Genomic DNA, 17,357 nt, shown 5'->3' with positions numbered 1-17,357 from the left:
TCAAAAGATCCACAAGATTTAACAGTCAGGATCTGCCTTTGATGAAGCTGAATTGGGTAGGTTCCAGGGTTTGGAGGTTGCCTATGCCTTTATTTATGAGGTCCATAATGATACACTCCATGGCCTTAGACATGAGGCTAGTCAGGCTTATGGGTCTGTAATTCTTCGGGTCTGTTGCTAGGACACCTTTGTGGAGGGGAATAACTGTTGCTGTTCTCCATTCTGCAGGAACTAAGCCTGTGGTTAGACTATGATTGAAAAGGTTTCTTAATGGTGATGCTAGTTCATGCTTTAGCCTGTTTAGAAAACAGCCTGGGGTGCCATCTGGTCCCATATAAACTGTGTTTCTTGCCTTGGACAAGGCTATGATGACCTGTTCTTCAGATATGTAGGGTGCAGGGGTTGGGGCAAGGTTTGTGATAGATTTAGAGGGAATGGGGAGGGTGAAATTTTTGCCAAACCTATCCGCTAGCAGGTTTGCTACCTCTGTGGGGTCAATGTGTGTGATACCTTTGGTCACTAGTTCTGCACATGCTTGGGTCTTACCTTTTAGGCCATGTACGTATCTGTAAAAGGCCTTATGGTTATCCCTGGCTGTGCTAGCTAAGCTTTTCTCAAAGAGGCCCTTAGAGGATATGACAAGTTGTCTTATTTGCCTGTTGAGGCTGAGTGGGGTGTTTTTCCATTGTTGGGGTCTTGCCTTTGTTCACATGGACAGCAACTTTTTGAGTTTATTTTAAGTTTATGGATGCTGGGTGTCCCCCATGGGAGCTTGTTTTTACTTGGGCTTCTGGCTTTGATTCTTTCTGGTACAGCTGAGCCTATACACTTATGCAAGTGATTGTACAGAGCTTTAGTGAAAGCTTTGGTATAGTTGCCACTTCCAGCTGGGGCTCAGAATGAATTTATACCTTCACCTAGGCGGATATAGTTTGCCTTGGTGATGTTTTTTAGTCTGATTTCACCCTTTGTGAGCTCTGGTGTTAGTATCACCTCAAAGGTGACTGATTTCTGGTCAGATTTAACTAATGAGGGTCTGACAGCTGCAGTAGTACACCCATTGGGCATGTTTGTGACGACCAGATCTAGCATGTTTGTTACTCTTGTCAGGGTATGAACAATTTGTTGCAGGGCATTTGAGTTAACAAAGTTAAGGAACATTTGGACTAGTGGGTTCAGGCTACAGTAGGTTTCCCACTTGATGGTGGGATAATTGAAATTCCCTGTAACCAGGGTGTTGGGTAATATTTGGATTGACTCCAGTTTGGTCAAGTAAGTTTCATGTGCATCATGACCCATGGAGAGAGATCTATAACTGGTTATGACTTGAATGGGGATCTCACCCACTGTAACCTGAACTTAGAGTAATTCCATGGAGTTGTCCAGTCTAAATAGACAGGAGGTGAATTTATCTCTAATATAGATAAAAACACCGCCTCCTTTGGTTCTCACACATTCATTTTGTGGTCTGAAGGTGTAGAAGGCATTGTAGCCTTTCCAAACTGGGGTACTCTCTGAGGCCTTGAACCAGGTTTTTGTGACTGCACAGGCATCTACATCTTCCTGTGATAGAAGTGCTTCCAGGGTGTGCAGTTTTTGGTTTAAGCTCCTAGCATTTAGCAGCATGACCCTTATTTTGTTATGATTGACAAATTTCATGTCAGTAAGTTTGTTTTTGAGACTTTTCCCCAATAAATGGCACTATAGGGAGGCTAGACCCTTTGTCAGCAGCTTAAAGCCTAGAGGTGCCAGGTGCAAACCGTCTCTGGCAAAGCAGTGAGGTTTGTCGACCATGGCTTCCCAGGCTGACAGGAACTGGATCCCCTTTGAATGACACCAAAAACTAAGCCAATTATTGAAATCAATCATTTTGTGTTTATACTGTGGCATCATTCTAGGTGAGGGTAGTATGCTGGTCAAGGCTAGGGACTTACCTGCCTGAGACACATACTCAGAGAGCTCAGTCATGTCTCTCTTCATATAGTCCAGTGAGGTATAGCTCAGGTCATTCACTCCAACATGAACTACAACAGAATCATAATGGTACTTGTTGCTGAGAGACCTGAGTGCATGCGTGATCTGATGAAGGCTGGCACTGGACAGGCAGCTGACTGTGACTTTCTCCTTGTCTAACCTGGTGAGTGGGACATCCATGTGTCTCACTATTGAGTCTCCAATGACTAGAAAATTTGGTTTTTGAATGTTACACCTTACAAACTTGGTAGGTGAGACACTGGTGTTGCTATGTGTCATGGCTGCTATGGGAACTGTGTCAGTTGTAGCAGTCCTGTGTTTTGGAGGTCTCTGGTGTCTCTGTAGGTTTATTGAGAGAAGATCTACATATGTTGATTGTTGTGTTGGATGCATACTATGTGCATGAGTAGTGGTACTATGTGCATGTGTAGTGGTGGGTGGGTTCACAACCTCTTCCATGTTACTGTTTTGAGTATGAGATAGCATGGATTCAGAATTCTTGGTGTAGCTACAGCTCTCAAACTCTGTACTAGAGTGAGTTATTAGTATAGAGTTGTCAGTTTGCATGAGGCAATTGCTACACTGCCTCAAGAGACCAAAGTCAACAAGGTTGGCAGGAGAAACAAGGGTGGTCCAACTATCCATAATGATAAGTTGAAGACTGTTGTTACTGGGGGGGGGGCGGATTTTCAGGATCGATCAAGGAGATACTCAGTGGATGGATATTTCTGCCTGTTTTTTTTTTTTTTTTTTTTTTTTATTGGTAGTGTAATAGGTTGCAGCTCACTAGCAGCATTTTTTTAACTGGGAAAGCACTAAGAATGAGGGCTACACTAATGTGCTACAGCTGTAGCTAAGGGAAAAACTGCTGAATTAATCTGTCTTGCTATGGAGCACAATTGCCCAGCAGTGCACGATGTGCAAAGAAGCAGAATACTGCTCAAATGCAGGACTTAAGTACCAGAAGCAAAAAACTTGAAACAACTTTAAAAAGGTTCAAAAAGATCAATGAGGATGCTTATTCCAAGCCCTAGACCAACCACCCTTCACCAGACAGGTTCCAGTCAACACAATCCTCTCATCAGAATACAGAAAGGCAACTTCCAATCCAACATGGCCTGGAAAATGTGCTCAGAACAAACAGCCACTACAAACAGACCCAGATGCAACAAACCTGTATCTGGACTATGCTACAGCTACTAACTACTCTAGTTTCAGCGGGAACCACTAGACATGTTTAACACAGCAGAAAAATAGTAGTGAGACACTAAAAAATGTTAAAAACAGCAGAAAATCAGCAAGGAGACTAAAGAATGTTTTAAACAGCTAACAAATCAATTATTATAACACTGCTTGGCAAGAAAACCAGAACAAGCAGAACAGATTGCTTTGCAACAATGAAAAATACCAGCAAATACTTAACAAACACTGAAAATAGCTAAAAGAGCTTAGTAAACAGTGAAAACAACAATACAATTCAACATAACAGGCAGTGTAAGGCAGACCATTGCAGTACAACAGTGTAGATTAGTACACAGTATATAAATACAGTATTAAAGTAAGCAACAGGCAATAAAAACTGCAGTAAATAGTATAAATAAGCAAAAAAAAAAAAAAAAAACAGGCAACTTATGTTTATTTTGGAAGCTCAGAAGCCTCTAGAAAATATTTTAAAAAGTTTCAAAAGAACCAATGGGGATGCTTATTTCAAGCCTTAGACCAACAACTCTTCACTAGCCAGGTTCCAATCGACACAATCCTCTCACTAGAGTACTGAAAGGCCCCTTTCAATCCAAGATGGCTTGGAAAATGTGCTCAGAACAAACTGCCACTACAAACAGTCCCAGATGCAACAAACCTGTATCTGGACTATGATACAGCTACTAGTTTCCCTACCACAAGTAAATGTTTAACACAGCTGAAAAATAACAGTGAGACACTAGAAAAATGTTTAAAACAGCAGAAAATCAGCAAGAAGACTCTAAAGAATGTTTAAACAGCTAACAAATCAGTTAATATAACACTGTTTGGTGGGAAAAACATAACAAGCAAAACAGATTGCTTTACAACAGTGAGAAACACCAGCAAATACTTAGCAAACAGGGAAAAGAGCAAAAAGAGTTTGGTAAACAGTGAAAACAGCAATAAAAATTTAATTTAACAGGCACAACAAGGCAGGCAATTGCAGTACAACATTGTAGATTAGTACACAGTATATAAATACTGTATTAAAGTAGGTAGTAGACAATAAAAAAGTCCAGTAAATAGTATAAATAAGCGAGAGAGAAAAAAAACAGGAAACTTATGGATTTTTGGAAGTTCAGAAGCCTCTAGTCATATAGTATCTCAGCTCAGAGTTGTGGCACATAGCTCACCTCAGTCTACCTCGGTACAAACAAGCAGAAACCTGTTCAAATGCAGGGCTTAAATACCAGAAGCTTAAAACTTGAAAATAACTTAAAAAAGGTTCAAAAGACCCCATGAGGATGCTTATTCCAAGGCCTAGACCAATCACTGTTCACCAAACAGGTTCCAATCAACACAATCCTCTCACTTGACTGCAGAAAGGCCCCTTCCAATCCATCTAAATTTGTGCAATCACTAAAATGTGTTAAAATCAACATCCATCATGACCAAAATTTTCTTAAGCAGGCCCCCTGCTCTCCCTTACTAATACCTTCTAAACTCAACCTTAAGTTTAAACTTGCCCCCGCCCCTTACCCCAACACTATAAATGACCTTTGAAAATGCCCTACTACTATACACAACATCTCAGACACAACACACATACACAAACACAGACACACACACACACACACACACACACACACACACACACACACACACACACACACACACACACCCCTCTGCTATCACCTAAATGAACTCATTCAATAACACTAAAAGTCACACACATCCAACTCTAAACCTAACCCACACGCATTTGCACTCACACTGTAAAACTCCCATCCCACTACTAACAAAGCTACATTTACCTGCAAAATATATGCATTCGATAATATGCAGAGTCAGCATTCTAGCCACAAACAAGGGACATTCGACATTCTGAATGTCTTGACATTTTAAATGACTCTCACACATGGGTATTGTCTAAGATGGTGCCCATATGGAAGCATGCATACCCATAAAGTAAACACTAAAAGTTATCGTGTGGTGGAGTCATTTATTTAAGCGGGCAATCATACAACAACTCTCACTACAATCATTTGCATGGGAGGTAGCACCCGAATGAAAGAGTACAAAGAAGCCATCTTAAACTCCACAATGAGTAATTCAAGGAGCCAAACTGAGCTTTGTAATGTTCACTCTCATTTCCTATGTACACTGAAATGCACTTTCTATGTGTCATTATCGCCTTCTATGGCTTCAGGGAAATATGGTTCTACACTATTATTGATCTAAACCCACTACGCATAATCTAATCCCCATTTCATCTTACTGGTCTCTATTAGGTTTTCCTGACAACTACTACCCAGACGTCCTGCTCTTCTACTTCTCCTGCTTTAGCTCTGTCCTACCTTTTCTGTTCCAGTTATGTAACTGTGCATACATTTGGTTTGTTACATCTTCTATGTATTTATTTTGTCAGATTGTCTATGCTTACTCATAAATGTAAACCATTGTTATTTGTATTCTGTACATTGTTTTGTTACATTATAACACTGTCTAAGCCTGAAAATGATCATTGTTTGATCAGTGTTCTTCCCTGGTAAACAAATTTGAAGGAGATAAAATAAAATAGAATATGTACATCTAAGGAAAGGAGTACTATGATCTTTTGTACCAAGTCCTAGAATTATTTTTATTAGAAATTTCCATATTTATTACACCAGGTAGGAATAACAATTTATAGTTGCAAGCATAAGGATCGTCATCATGGCCTTCCTCTGAAACTGGGGTCTGCACATAGGACAGTCCTGTTAACCTACCGGACAGGAATATATTACCAAGACACATTATAGTGAAGGTGGCTTATCTCTTTCAGGGGATGCACAGCACATCTGGCTCTTTATGTATAACTGCATTCTCAGAAAAGGTACTGTGTTAATTGATATGTATAATGAAAGTGCACACAGTGCAGGATTTTGTGCACCCAACCAATAAATGCCACACAAGTCACAATAGATAGTATGCAATAAGGCAAAGTAATAGGATGGCATACACATACAAAAATCTAACAAAAATGACTGATGTTGTAATTAAATACCTTTAACCTCCACCCAATACATGAATTCATCAATTATGAGGATTCATACGAAAGAAAAATACCAAAAATACAAAAACAGCCAGTGAATACATATAGAGGTACATAAAATAAGTAAGAAATAAATACATGGAAACTACTTAACCATGTGAAACTCTGTATCCCTACAATGTAAAGTCAGGTCATAGCAATGTCATTACTCTGGTGTTTTGTTTTGGACTTTGCAAAATGATAGGCTGCAGTTCATATATCTGTGAACATAAACTCAGTAATGAGGAAGCTATCTCCTGTTAATACCTAAAATAAAAGAATCTCTTTGCAGAGAAACTAGCCTCCTTCGTCCTGCAATATTTGGGACAATGTCATGCACACCACACATTTTCATATATACCAGTCCCAACATCACACATCCTCTGGGAAAATGCATACCCTATCCTCAGAATTGTGCAGTATCACCATTTACAAATAGAGTGTGTTCTTCATTATGGATGTCTGCAATCAGATGAAATGTGACCTCATAATTCATAGTCACAAAAATACAACTCATTTGGTATGTCCTTATGTTAAGAGCCAGTAAGCACAAATTACAAATAAATCTGAAAATACGTATAAAAGTTATTAAAAACACAGGAAGAAAAAAAAGATCATTAGCATCTGTGGAAAACATCAAGTAGTGCTGGTAAGAAGACTTGATGACATGATTCATGGCTTTGTCACTAATCATGAAACTTTTTCAGTATCTCTTTAGTATCAGATATTATGCAAATTATACTACTTGATGCACTTTTTAGATATGTATGCATGTGTGTGTGTGTGTGTGTGTGTGTGTGTGTGTGTGTGTGTGTGTGTGTGTGTGTGTGTGTGTGTGTGTGTGTGTGTGTGTGTGTGTGTGTGTGTGTGTGTGTGTGTGTGTGTGTGTGCATGTGAGTGTCAGTATGTGTGTAATGCTTCAGCAGCAGCACAGCAGGTTTAATCCTGCTTCTCCTTCTAAAATACCTCTCTAACAAGATCAGATTAGACCATAAACTAATCTCACTGGACATCCATATTCCGTCCCCACCCCCAGCCAAGGAAACCACAGTGAAGAACTTCTCAAAAGCAAACTTCACACTTCTCAAAACCGAGGTGGAATCGTTCAAATCCCCCTGGGCCAGTGGAAAATACGGTCCAAAATGCAGAATCCTTTACAAAAGCATTCTATGGACACCTACAGGAATGCATGGAGCATGCTATCCCAAATAAAACCAAGACTCACTCCTTCAAAGGCAGGAGACCTGTCTGGTGGACCCCGGCCATAAAGAAGATATACAGAAAGCTACTACATGATAGAGCAAAATCCCAAAAAGGGAAGGCGTCTCTGATCAGTACTAGCAAGAAACTACGATCCCTCATAAAATCATCTAAGGCCAGCTTCAAAAGAAAAATTGCACAAGACACTAAAGATAATCACAAGGCCTTCTTTAGTTATGTCAGGAACCTGGGAGGCAACTCCCAGATATGCTCTGAGTTAGTGCAAAATGACAAAAAATACACTGAACCCACAGACATTGCCAACATCCTGGCAGAAAGGTTCAGTGCAAACTTCTTCCCCATTCCCCCCAAAAGAGCAAATGTCTATCCCAACAGATTGTAGCCTTCCTGAGATCACAGATGCACAGGTGAGAGCTGCCCTCTCCAAAGCAAAAAATACAGCATCAATAGGACCGGACGGTGTCCCGGGCTGCGTCTTACATGAACTCCAAGAAGAACTGAACAATCACTTAAAATCACTGTTCAGTCTCAGCCTTACTACAGGATATGTACCCAAGGAATGGTGTACAGCAACAGTGGTCCCACTCCACAAAGGTGGTGCTACAACAGACCCTGGAAACTATTGCCCTATAAGCCTTACTAGCCTGGTCTGCAAAGCTATGGAGCGTATCATCATGGAAATCATAAACAAAGACATTGGGAACCTCCAGACACTGGATACTACCCAATTTGGCTTTGTTAAGGGCAGATCTTGCCTCTTGAACCTGGGCAACTTCTTTGAAACAGTGACCAAAGCCATAGATGAAGGGAAGGTAGTCCACATGGCCTACCTGGACCTCGCAAAATCCTTCGACGCAATACCCCACTCGGGCATCATAAATAAGCTCACCAGCTTAAATATCAACCCCTATGTCATAAGATGGGTTGCAAACTGGTTCATGGATAGAACCCACATGGTCAGAATAGCAAGTGCCATGTCAGACTCTAAACCAGTTTCAAGTGCATCCCACAAGGCTCAGTCCTGGGATCTCTCTTGTTCGGTATATATTTCTCTGAGGTACAGACTAACACGGGTGGACTATAGCTGACCAAGTTCGCAGATGACTGCAAACTGGGTGCCATAATCGACTATCCGGCTGACACAAGCATCCTCCAAAAGGGTCTCACAGAGACAAATAACTGGTGCCAAAGCCATGGCCTAAAGCTAAATGCCAAAAAGTGCATAGTCATCCCATTTGGGAAAAACAAAGTGCCCACAAATTACCACATAGGTGGTAATCCATTAAGTACGGAAGAAGTAATTAGGGAATTGGGGACCCAAGTAGATAGCAATCTCTCCTTTGACAATCACATTGCAAAAGTGGTGAGAAAGACCTTCTATATAGCCCACCTTATCATGAAAGGGTTCACATCTAGATCAAGAGAGGTCATTGTGCCCCTCTACTCATTGCTTATCAGGCCCATAATTTAATACAATGCCCCATTTGGGATGTACCTTACCCGACACCTGCAGCAACTGGAAAGACCCCAAAAGTACCTCACCAAGAGGATCAAGGGACTCAAACAGATGCCCTATGCAGTTCGACTAAAGAAACTCCAGCTCTACTCAGTTGTGTACCGCCTACTCAGAGGCGATCTGTGTCTGACGTATAAAGCCATGTCCAACCCAGAATTAATGGATATGCTTCACCTCAGGAAATCCAAATCCCTTAGAGCTACATGCTCCAGGGACTTGAACCTCAGCACAGTAATAAATAGGACATGCTGGAGGGACAGATTCTTATCCCAGAGGCTCCCCTCACTCTGGAACAAAATCCCAATCCATGTTAGGCAGAGCCCCTCACTGACCCTCTTCAAGAGAAATTTTGATGAGTGGATGGGAGATCGTAAGTTCATAGGTTCATAGGTTCATACTAGGCTATCTGCCCTAGGGCATTTATAAGCCTAGCCAGAGTTGTGTGGCTTTCACCACCCCTTAGGTTGAAGAATACTATACCCATTAGTTTGCCATGCCTCTTTCCAGCAGTGATACAGAGATGATCCCCGGGGTAAACCTACGATCTCCCATCCACTGGTCAAGATTCCTCTTGAACAGAGCCAGCGAGGTGCTCTGTCTCACATGGACCGGGATTCTGTTCCACAGCATAGGGAGTCTCTGGGTGATGAATCTGTCCTCCAGCACATCCTATTTATATCCGTGTTGAGGTTTAAGTCTCTTGCTCTTGTGGCTCTGGTGGATTTGGATTTTTGAGGTGGAGCATGTCCATTAATTCCGGGTTGGACATGGCCTTGTATGTCAGGCAAAGGTCACCTCTGAGCAGACGGTATGCGACTGAATAGAGCTGGAATTTCTTCAGTCGAGCAGCATATGGCATATTTTGAGCCTTTATCCTTTTGGTGAGGAACTTTTGGGGTCTTTCCAACTGCTGCAGGTGTCGGGTAAGATACATTCCGAATGGGGCATTGTACTCAATCATTGGTCTGATAAGTGAAGAGTACAGGGGAACAATTACCTCCCTTGATCTGGATGTGAATCCCTTCATAATCAGGTGGGCAATGTAGAAGGTCCTCCTAACCACTTTGGCAATGTGAGTGTCAAAAGAAAGGTTACTGTCAACTTGGGTCCCCAGGTCCCTGATAACCTCTTCTGTGCTTAATGGATTGCCACCTATGTGGTAACTTGGGGTTACCTTGTTTTTACCAAAGGGTATGACTATACATTTTTGGCGTTTAGCTTAAGGCCATGGCTCTGGCACGAGTTATCCGCTTCTATGAGACCTCTCTGAAGGATATCTGTGTCTGATGGATTTTCAACTATGGGGCCCAGTTTGCAGTCATCTGCAAACTTTGTCAGCCACAATCCTCCTATGTTTGCCTGCACTTCTGAAAAGTAGATGCCGAACAAGAGGGTGCCCAAGACTGAGCCCTGTGGGACACCGCTTGTGACCGGCTTGGAGTCTGACATGGCACCAGCAACTCTAACCCTGTGCGTTCTGTCCTTGAGCCAGTTTGCAACCCATCTTGTGACATATGGGTTTACATTTAAGCTGGTGAGCTTTTCTATGATACGCGAGTGGGGTATTGTGTCAAAAGCTTTTGCAAGGTCAAGGTAGGCTGTGTGAACTGCCTTACCCTCATCAATGGCCTTGGTGACTGTTTCAAAAAAAGTCGACCAAGTTCAAGAGGCATGATCTGCCCTTGACAAAGCCGAATTGGGTAGGATCCAATATCTGTAGGTCCCCTATGTCTTTATTTATGAGTTCCATTATGATCCTCTCCATAGCTTTGCAGACCAGGCTTGTTAAGCTTATGGGGCGGTAATTACCAGGGTCCGTAGGAGCACCGCCTTTGTGGAGTGGGACCACAGTTGCCGTACGCCACTCTTTGGGTATGTATCCTGTGGTAAGGCTAAGATTAAACAGCAGCCTTATGTGTGGGTTTAGTTCCTCATTGAGTTCGTGTAGCACACAGCCGGGGACACCATCCGGTCCCATTGATGCTGCGTTTTTAGCTTTAGAGAGAGCAGCTCTTACCTGGACATTTGAGATGATTGGGAGGCTACACTCTGCTGGGATAGATATTTATCCTTTTGGGGGGGAGGGAGGGAAGAAATTTTCACTGAACCTGTCTGCCAGTATGTTTGCAATGTCTGTGGGTTCAGTGATTTTTGTATCATTTTGGACTAATTCTGAGCATATCTGGGAGTTTCCACCCAAATTTCTAACATAGCTAAAGAAGGCCTTATGATTGTCTTTTGAGTCCTTGGCGATTTTTCTCTCAAAGATGGCCTTGGATGATTTTATGAGTGATCGTAGTTTTTTACTAGTATTGATCAGAGATGTCTTCCCTTTTAGGGATTTTGCTCTATCTTGTAGTAGCTTTCTCCTCTTGTTGTAAAGTTTGTTTATGGCTGGGGTCCACCAGATCGGGCGCTTGCCTTTGGTGGAAAGGGTCTTGATTTTATTTGGGATTGCTTGATCCATATAATCCAGTTTACCCCTGGGATCTCTTCTGTGTCCCTGCTTGACAGAGGTACAGTAAACTAACCTTAAAAGGGCTACCATCTGTGACCTACTATACAGAGGTGCAGTCAACTAATATAAAAGGGTGGCGAAAGCCAAACACACTCTGGCTAGGCTTATAAATGCCCTAGGGCAGATAGCCTAGTATCAACCTATGAACCTGTGAAGCTATGAACAGTTGGTATCATACTTTCTGTATTATCTTTAAAAGTGGGGCATTGTACTCGATCATTGGTCTGATAAGTGAAGAGTACAGAGGAACAATGACCTCCCTTGATCTGGATGTGAATCCCTTCATAATCAGGTGGGCAATGTAGAAGGTCCTCCTAACCACTTTGGCAATGTGAGTGTCAAAAGAAAGGTTACTGTCAACTTGGGTCCCCAGGTCCCTGATAACCTCTTCTGTGCTTAATGGATTGCCACCTATGTGGTAACTTGGGGTTACCTTGTTTTTACCAAAGGGTATGACTATACATTTTTTGGCGTTTAGCTTAAGGCCATGGCTCTGGCACCAGTTATCCATTTCTATGAGACCTCTCTGAAGGATATCTGTGTCTGATGGATTTTCAACTATGGCGCCCAGTTTGCAGTCATCTGCAAACTTTGTCAGCCACAATCCTCCTATGTTTGCCTGCACTTCTGAAAAGTAGATGCCGAACAAGAGGGGCCCAGGACTGAGCCCTGTGGGACACCGCTTGTGACCGGCTTGAGTCTGACATGGCACCAGCAACTCTAACCCTGTGGGTTCTGTCCTTGAGCCAGTTTGCAACCCATCTTGTGACATATGGGTTTACATTTAAGCTGGTGAGCTTTTCTATGATCTGAGTGGGTATTGTGTCAAAAGCTTTTGCAAGGTCAAGGTAGGCTGTGTGAACTGCCTTACCCTCATCAATGGCCTTGGTGACTGTTTCAAAAAGTCGACCAAGTTCAAGAGGCATGATCTGCCCTTGACAAAGCCAATTGGGTAGGATCCAATATCTGTAGGTCCCCTATGTCTTTATTTATGAGTTCCATTATGATCCTCTCCATAGCTTTGCAGACCAGGCTTGTTAAGCTTATGGGGCGGTAATTACCAGGGTCCGTAGGAGCACCGCCTTTGTGGAGTGGGACCACAGTTGCCGTACGCCACTCTTTGGGTATGTATCCTGTGGTAAGGTTAAGATTAAACAGCAGCCTTATGTGTGGGTTTAGTTCCTCATTGAGTTCGTGTAGCACACAGCCGGGGACACCATCCGGTCCCATTGATGCTGTGTTTTTAGCTTTAGAGAGAGCAGTTCTCACCTGGGCATTTGAGATGATTGGGAGGCTACACTCTGCTGGGATAGATATTTCTCCTTTTGGGGAGGGGGGAAGAAATTTTCACTGAACCTGTCTGCCAGTATGTTTGCAATGTCTGTGGGTTCAGTGATTTTTGTATCATTTTGGACTAATTCTGAGCATATCTGGGAGTTTCCACCCAGATTTCTAACATAGCTAAAGAAGGCCTTATGATTGTCTTTTGAGTCCTTGACGATTTTTCTCTCAAAGATGGCCTTGGATGATTTTATGAGTGATCGTAGTTTTTTACTAGTATTGATCAGAGATGTCTTCCCTTTTAGGGATTTTGCTCTATCTTGTAGTAGCTTTCTCCTCTTGTTGTAAAGTTTGTTTATGGCTGGGGTCCACCAGATCGGGCGCTTGCCTTTGGTGGAAAGGGTCTTGATTTTATTTGGGATTGCTTGATCCATGCAATCCAGTTTACCCCTGGGATCTCTTCTGTGTCCCTGCTTGACAGAGGTACAGTAAACTAACCTTAAAAGGGCTACCATCTGTGACCTACTATACAGAGACGCAGTCAACTAATCTAAAAGGGCGGCGAAAGCCAAACACACTCTGGCTAGGCTTATAAATGCCCTAGGGCAGATAGCCTAGTATCAACCTATGAACCTGTGAAGCTATGAACAGTTGGTATCATACTTTCTGTATTATCTTTAATAGTGGCACTCCATGTTGCAGTGTCTAACATGTATATTTTGCATATTTCACATCTGCATAAATACTGAACACTAGATTTCTTTTTGTTTCACAGCCGTGTACCACATCTAAAGATGCAGAAGTGAGCAGTTCTGTCTCTGAATTCTATGTTGCCTTTTTCCTGTGTTTCTGAATCTGGCCATGTATTATTTAATCAGATGTTGGTCTTCCTTAGGTCAGTGATGGATTGAATAATCTGGTTATAATGGCAAATAGCCTATAATCTGGGTATGTCACTACTTGCTTACGTCTTAAATCTGTGAGTTTGATTAGCAGAATCTTTTTGCCACAGTTTTCTGTATTTCCACATGGTGCCACTTTTAAAGAAGCCTCCTGTGGATTTGGATTATCTGCTGTATTAACTCTAACACTCTGGTGCTAGGGAAGCTGGTTGAGAGGGTGGTCTGCTCCTAACTGATAATATAACAAACCTCATGATCTGCAGTTAGCTTCAGCTGGGTTTCCAGCAGCCTTACAGCACTGGTGCTCTTACAAAGATGATGCATGTCCTCCTTCAGCTATGAGGCACAACAATATAGTATTCTCATCATCCTCTGGATCTCACCACAACATTCAAAGCTGCAAACTAAGAAACAAGATTGTCTACAGTTTTTCTCTGAGGTTAATAGGACTATTCCTTAAGTTCTGTTTAGAGTGTCAACTTGAGTGATGTGTCTGGGATCTTTTCACTTATCCCCACTATGGTGAAAAAGCAGATAGTCCTTTGTCATGTAGTAACGTGAGTGCTGTGGGGATTTTTGCTGCCTGTGTTGTTTACTATCCTTTTGTTACTCATAGGATCAGCTTTAAAGATATTAGCTGAGTTATCAATCTTAAGCTGTTGATATTTCCTTGTACCTGTCATTCACCCCTGTCATTAATACATTATCTCATTGTTGGACAACTGCTATGTCAAGGTTAACGAATGGAGGATATCTGCAAAGCTGAGAAGTAATTCATGCAAAATTAAAATCTTAATGGTGTTCCTTTTTCCTTGTTTTGTGTGATCTTAGGCATTCTTATTTTTCCGCAGTCATACACTGGCAGATAAGTGGTTGTTATCATCTGAATGGGTTACTTATCTGGGATTGTTTTTAGCAATATGTTGACCCCAGGAGGTTAGGATTCCTTTGCTGCTAGTTTAGTATTTTTCATGCATTGAGTAAAACTAAGATTAATGTGGTTTCTGTACAAACCACATCTTTATGACTGATGTACTCTAATGGCTTCAGTCTTGTTCTTCCTGGAAGAGACCCTAACCGGCTGCAAGCAACTCTGACTAGTGTTTACTGATAGGATATATAATACTGGTACCTCATGCCTCAGTTGACAGTCCAGCAGAGGTTTGAATTCAAGGTAGGCCTTTCGATTACTATGTTTTACTTTTGTATTTTGTGTATTTGTTTGTTTATTAATAGGGCAGGTGGACTCATGCACTGCCTCCTTGTGCCATGATCCAGGAAGAATTGCATTGTACAATGAATATAGTTATAAAAGTATAGATACTGAAAATGGGAAACATATTTCTAAGTGCAGTACTTTAATTCTGAAGACTGCATTATATAAAGAAATGCAAGTAGACAATCAGTTAAGAATATCTAGGGTTTCAAATTAAATAAGTACAATTTCATATTAGCATGAAAATATAAAGAAAGGAATAACACATGTGGGATTTGATAAATAGAATTTGATCAGGCCTAATAAATATTATTAATATTAAATATTATTATTATTATAAATATTAAGATAGCAGTTAAGGGAATTGATAATGGGAAGTTGGAGAAGTATACAGCAATGCATATTTTCATAAGTTAAACTGAAAATCTGAACATTTGTAATACAAACCTCTGATCCAAGGATTTGACTAATTCTTTCCCGTGAACTCTTGTAGTAACAGCCCAGGCTTCTAACTGGGACTATATATATATTCATCTTATAAATAATGCTTATCAGGATGATACGGTGAAGATAAACAATGGCAGTTGAAAAGAATGTTTACGTTTCTAAGTAGGACATTAATGTTATTACACACCTAGGGGTACTTTTCTAAGTAGGACACTAATGTTATTACACACCTAGGGGTAAGCCATCAGCGTATTAACTATGGAAATAGCTATTAGAGAGAAGTAATGTCACCCATAGTAAGTAAGATAATTAAATGAGCAACAGCCATATGCACAAAAAAAGAATTAGCAGCCATTAAAAGTAATTGAAAGGTAAACTTATGTGATAAGGAACTTTACCCTTTACACCCCGACTTTTTTCAAATAATAATTGAGGCCTCCTTCCAAATGACATGCTGCACCTTAGTACTGTCATTTTTTTCTCTTTTGCATACACATTTTATTTCTAGACAATTTCCTGTTAAGAAATGGGTCTGTATAAATGATTTAGATTTGATTATTTTCTGATTTACTAGTCTTGATGTACAAGTTCAACTCAGTACAAGCAAAACATACCTTTAAGGTATTATCTAGCTTTCCAGCTTTCCGTATTCCCATTAACAGGTAAGTATATGTCAGTTCCCCTAGATCTGCTGAACACAGCTCTTGCTTTAAAAGCCTCAGTGCATAAAACATCTGTTTCAATGAATTAGATATTACCTAGCAGCCCTGGGATTTATGGTTGTTTCGATATATATTCTACATGATGTATCAACAACCTTTGTTTTATTGCAGTCCTTATATTACCATTACCCTTTTGTTATGTAAGCCTATCTCTGTATACATCACCCATAATTAAAAGGGACTTTATAAATAGATTTGCCTTACCTGCCCTGAAATGTGCAATATAATTAATTTAAATATGAGGTATATGCAAACATAATTTATTAATGCATGTATATCATACATCTTACCACACATGAGGTTATAAAGTTCAATATTTTCAAATGGCTCCACTTCTTGCTGGCTAATTAACTTTGGTCCATAGCCTACAAATATTGCCTGAAAGAAACACAGGAAATAAAAATGAATAACAGAGAAGAATCACTTAGATTACTATAGATAGACAATATCTAATACAGACATACATTTTGTAACTTACAAAGCTGAGAGCCTAGATCACATGTAATCTTTACACTGCAGGTTTAGCTACTGCACCAAGCCCAAATAACTACAGTGTGTCAAGCTTTTAATTCTTGTTATGGATTCATTAATTATAAAGAACAATTGTTTTGCTGATGTCTGGAATATATAAGATGATTCTAGCACTATACAAGTAGTATGCATGTCCCCCACCTGCCCTATGGCAATAAGAAATGTAAAAACCCTCTACCCCTGTTTGCCAGTACAATATCATACCTGTATTTAAGTTAGATGTTTTCCACCTCCTCACAAGAAAACTGTAATTATGCTCATGTCTAGAGTAGTTTTTCTCCGCTTTCCACCTGCAGTCTCTTGTAATAACAATAGCAACAGTTCATGTCCAGGGTGCTACTAGTTTCATCTCATGTCCCTTGTAAAGATAATTGATGGGTACCTAATACACCTCACTCCACATTCTCATTATAATTGAATATTTTTTATTACTTTTGTGCTTGCTAATTATGGCAAAACATCTTCTCACCAAAAGACACGTCTCGCATGGCTCAGTCTCAGTTATTTATTTTATATAGTATATAAAGTAGGGAATTAATCCATATTGTATAGTATTTTTTTAATAAAAGCTTTCTTTCAAAGATTTGTGTTGACATGAAGTAGTAAACAACATGTTAAATAGCTAGGAGTAATTATAGTAGGCAGGATGGATTGCGCACTGCTGTTCCACTGTTTTCAAGTGCTCAGAGGAGACTTTTATTTCTTTTCAAATGAAGAACATAATTGCCGTTTATCTGAAAATTAAATTATTGTAATTATTGTGAATATTTACAC

The 17,357-nt window shown here is 40.6% G+C and overlaps 1 protein-coding gene across 1 annotated transcript in view; it reads right to left on the bottom strand.

The window, feature by feature from the left end:
- The window catches only part of LOC122798180 (ectonucleotide pyrophosphatase/phosphodiesterase family member 3-like), an 835,307-nt gene that overhangs the window by 278,649 nt on the left and 539,301 nt on the right, over nucleotides 1–17,357 (bottom strand). The window contains exon 17 of the mRNA XM_044066922.1: nucleotides 16,343–16,430. Within this exon, the coding sequence (XP_043922857.1) occupies nucleotides 16,343–16,430 (88 nt within the window). The remainder of the gene's footprint in view (nucleotides 1–16,342; nucleotides 16,431–17,357) is intronic.

Source organism: Protopterus annectens, chromosome 3.part1 (genome assembly GCF_019279795.1).
Source record: "Protopterus annectens isolate FY-2018-M chromosome 3.part1, PAN1.0, whole genome shotgun sequence".
Taxonomy (NCBI): Eukaryota; Metazoa; Chordata; order Ceratodontiformes; family Protopteridae; genus Protopterus; species Protopterus annectens.
The sequence above is the reverse complement of the archived record's forward strand: the minus strand, read 5'-3'. Positions and strand labels throughout refer to the sequence as shown.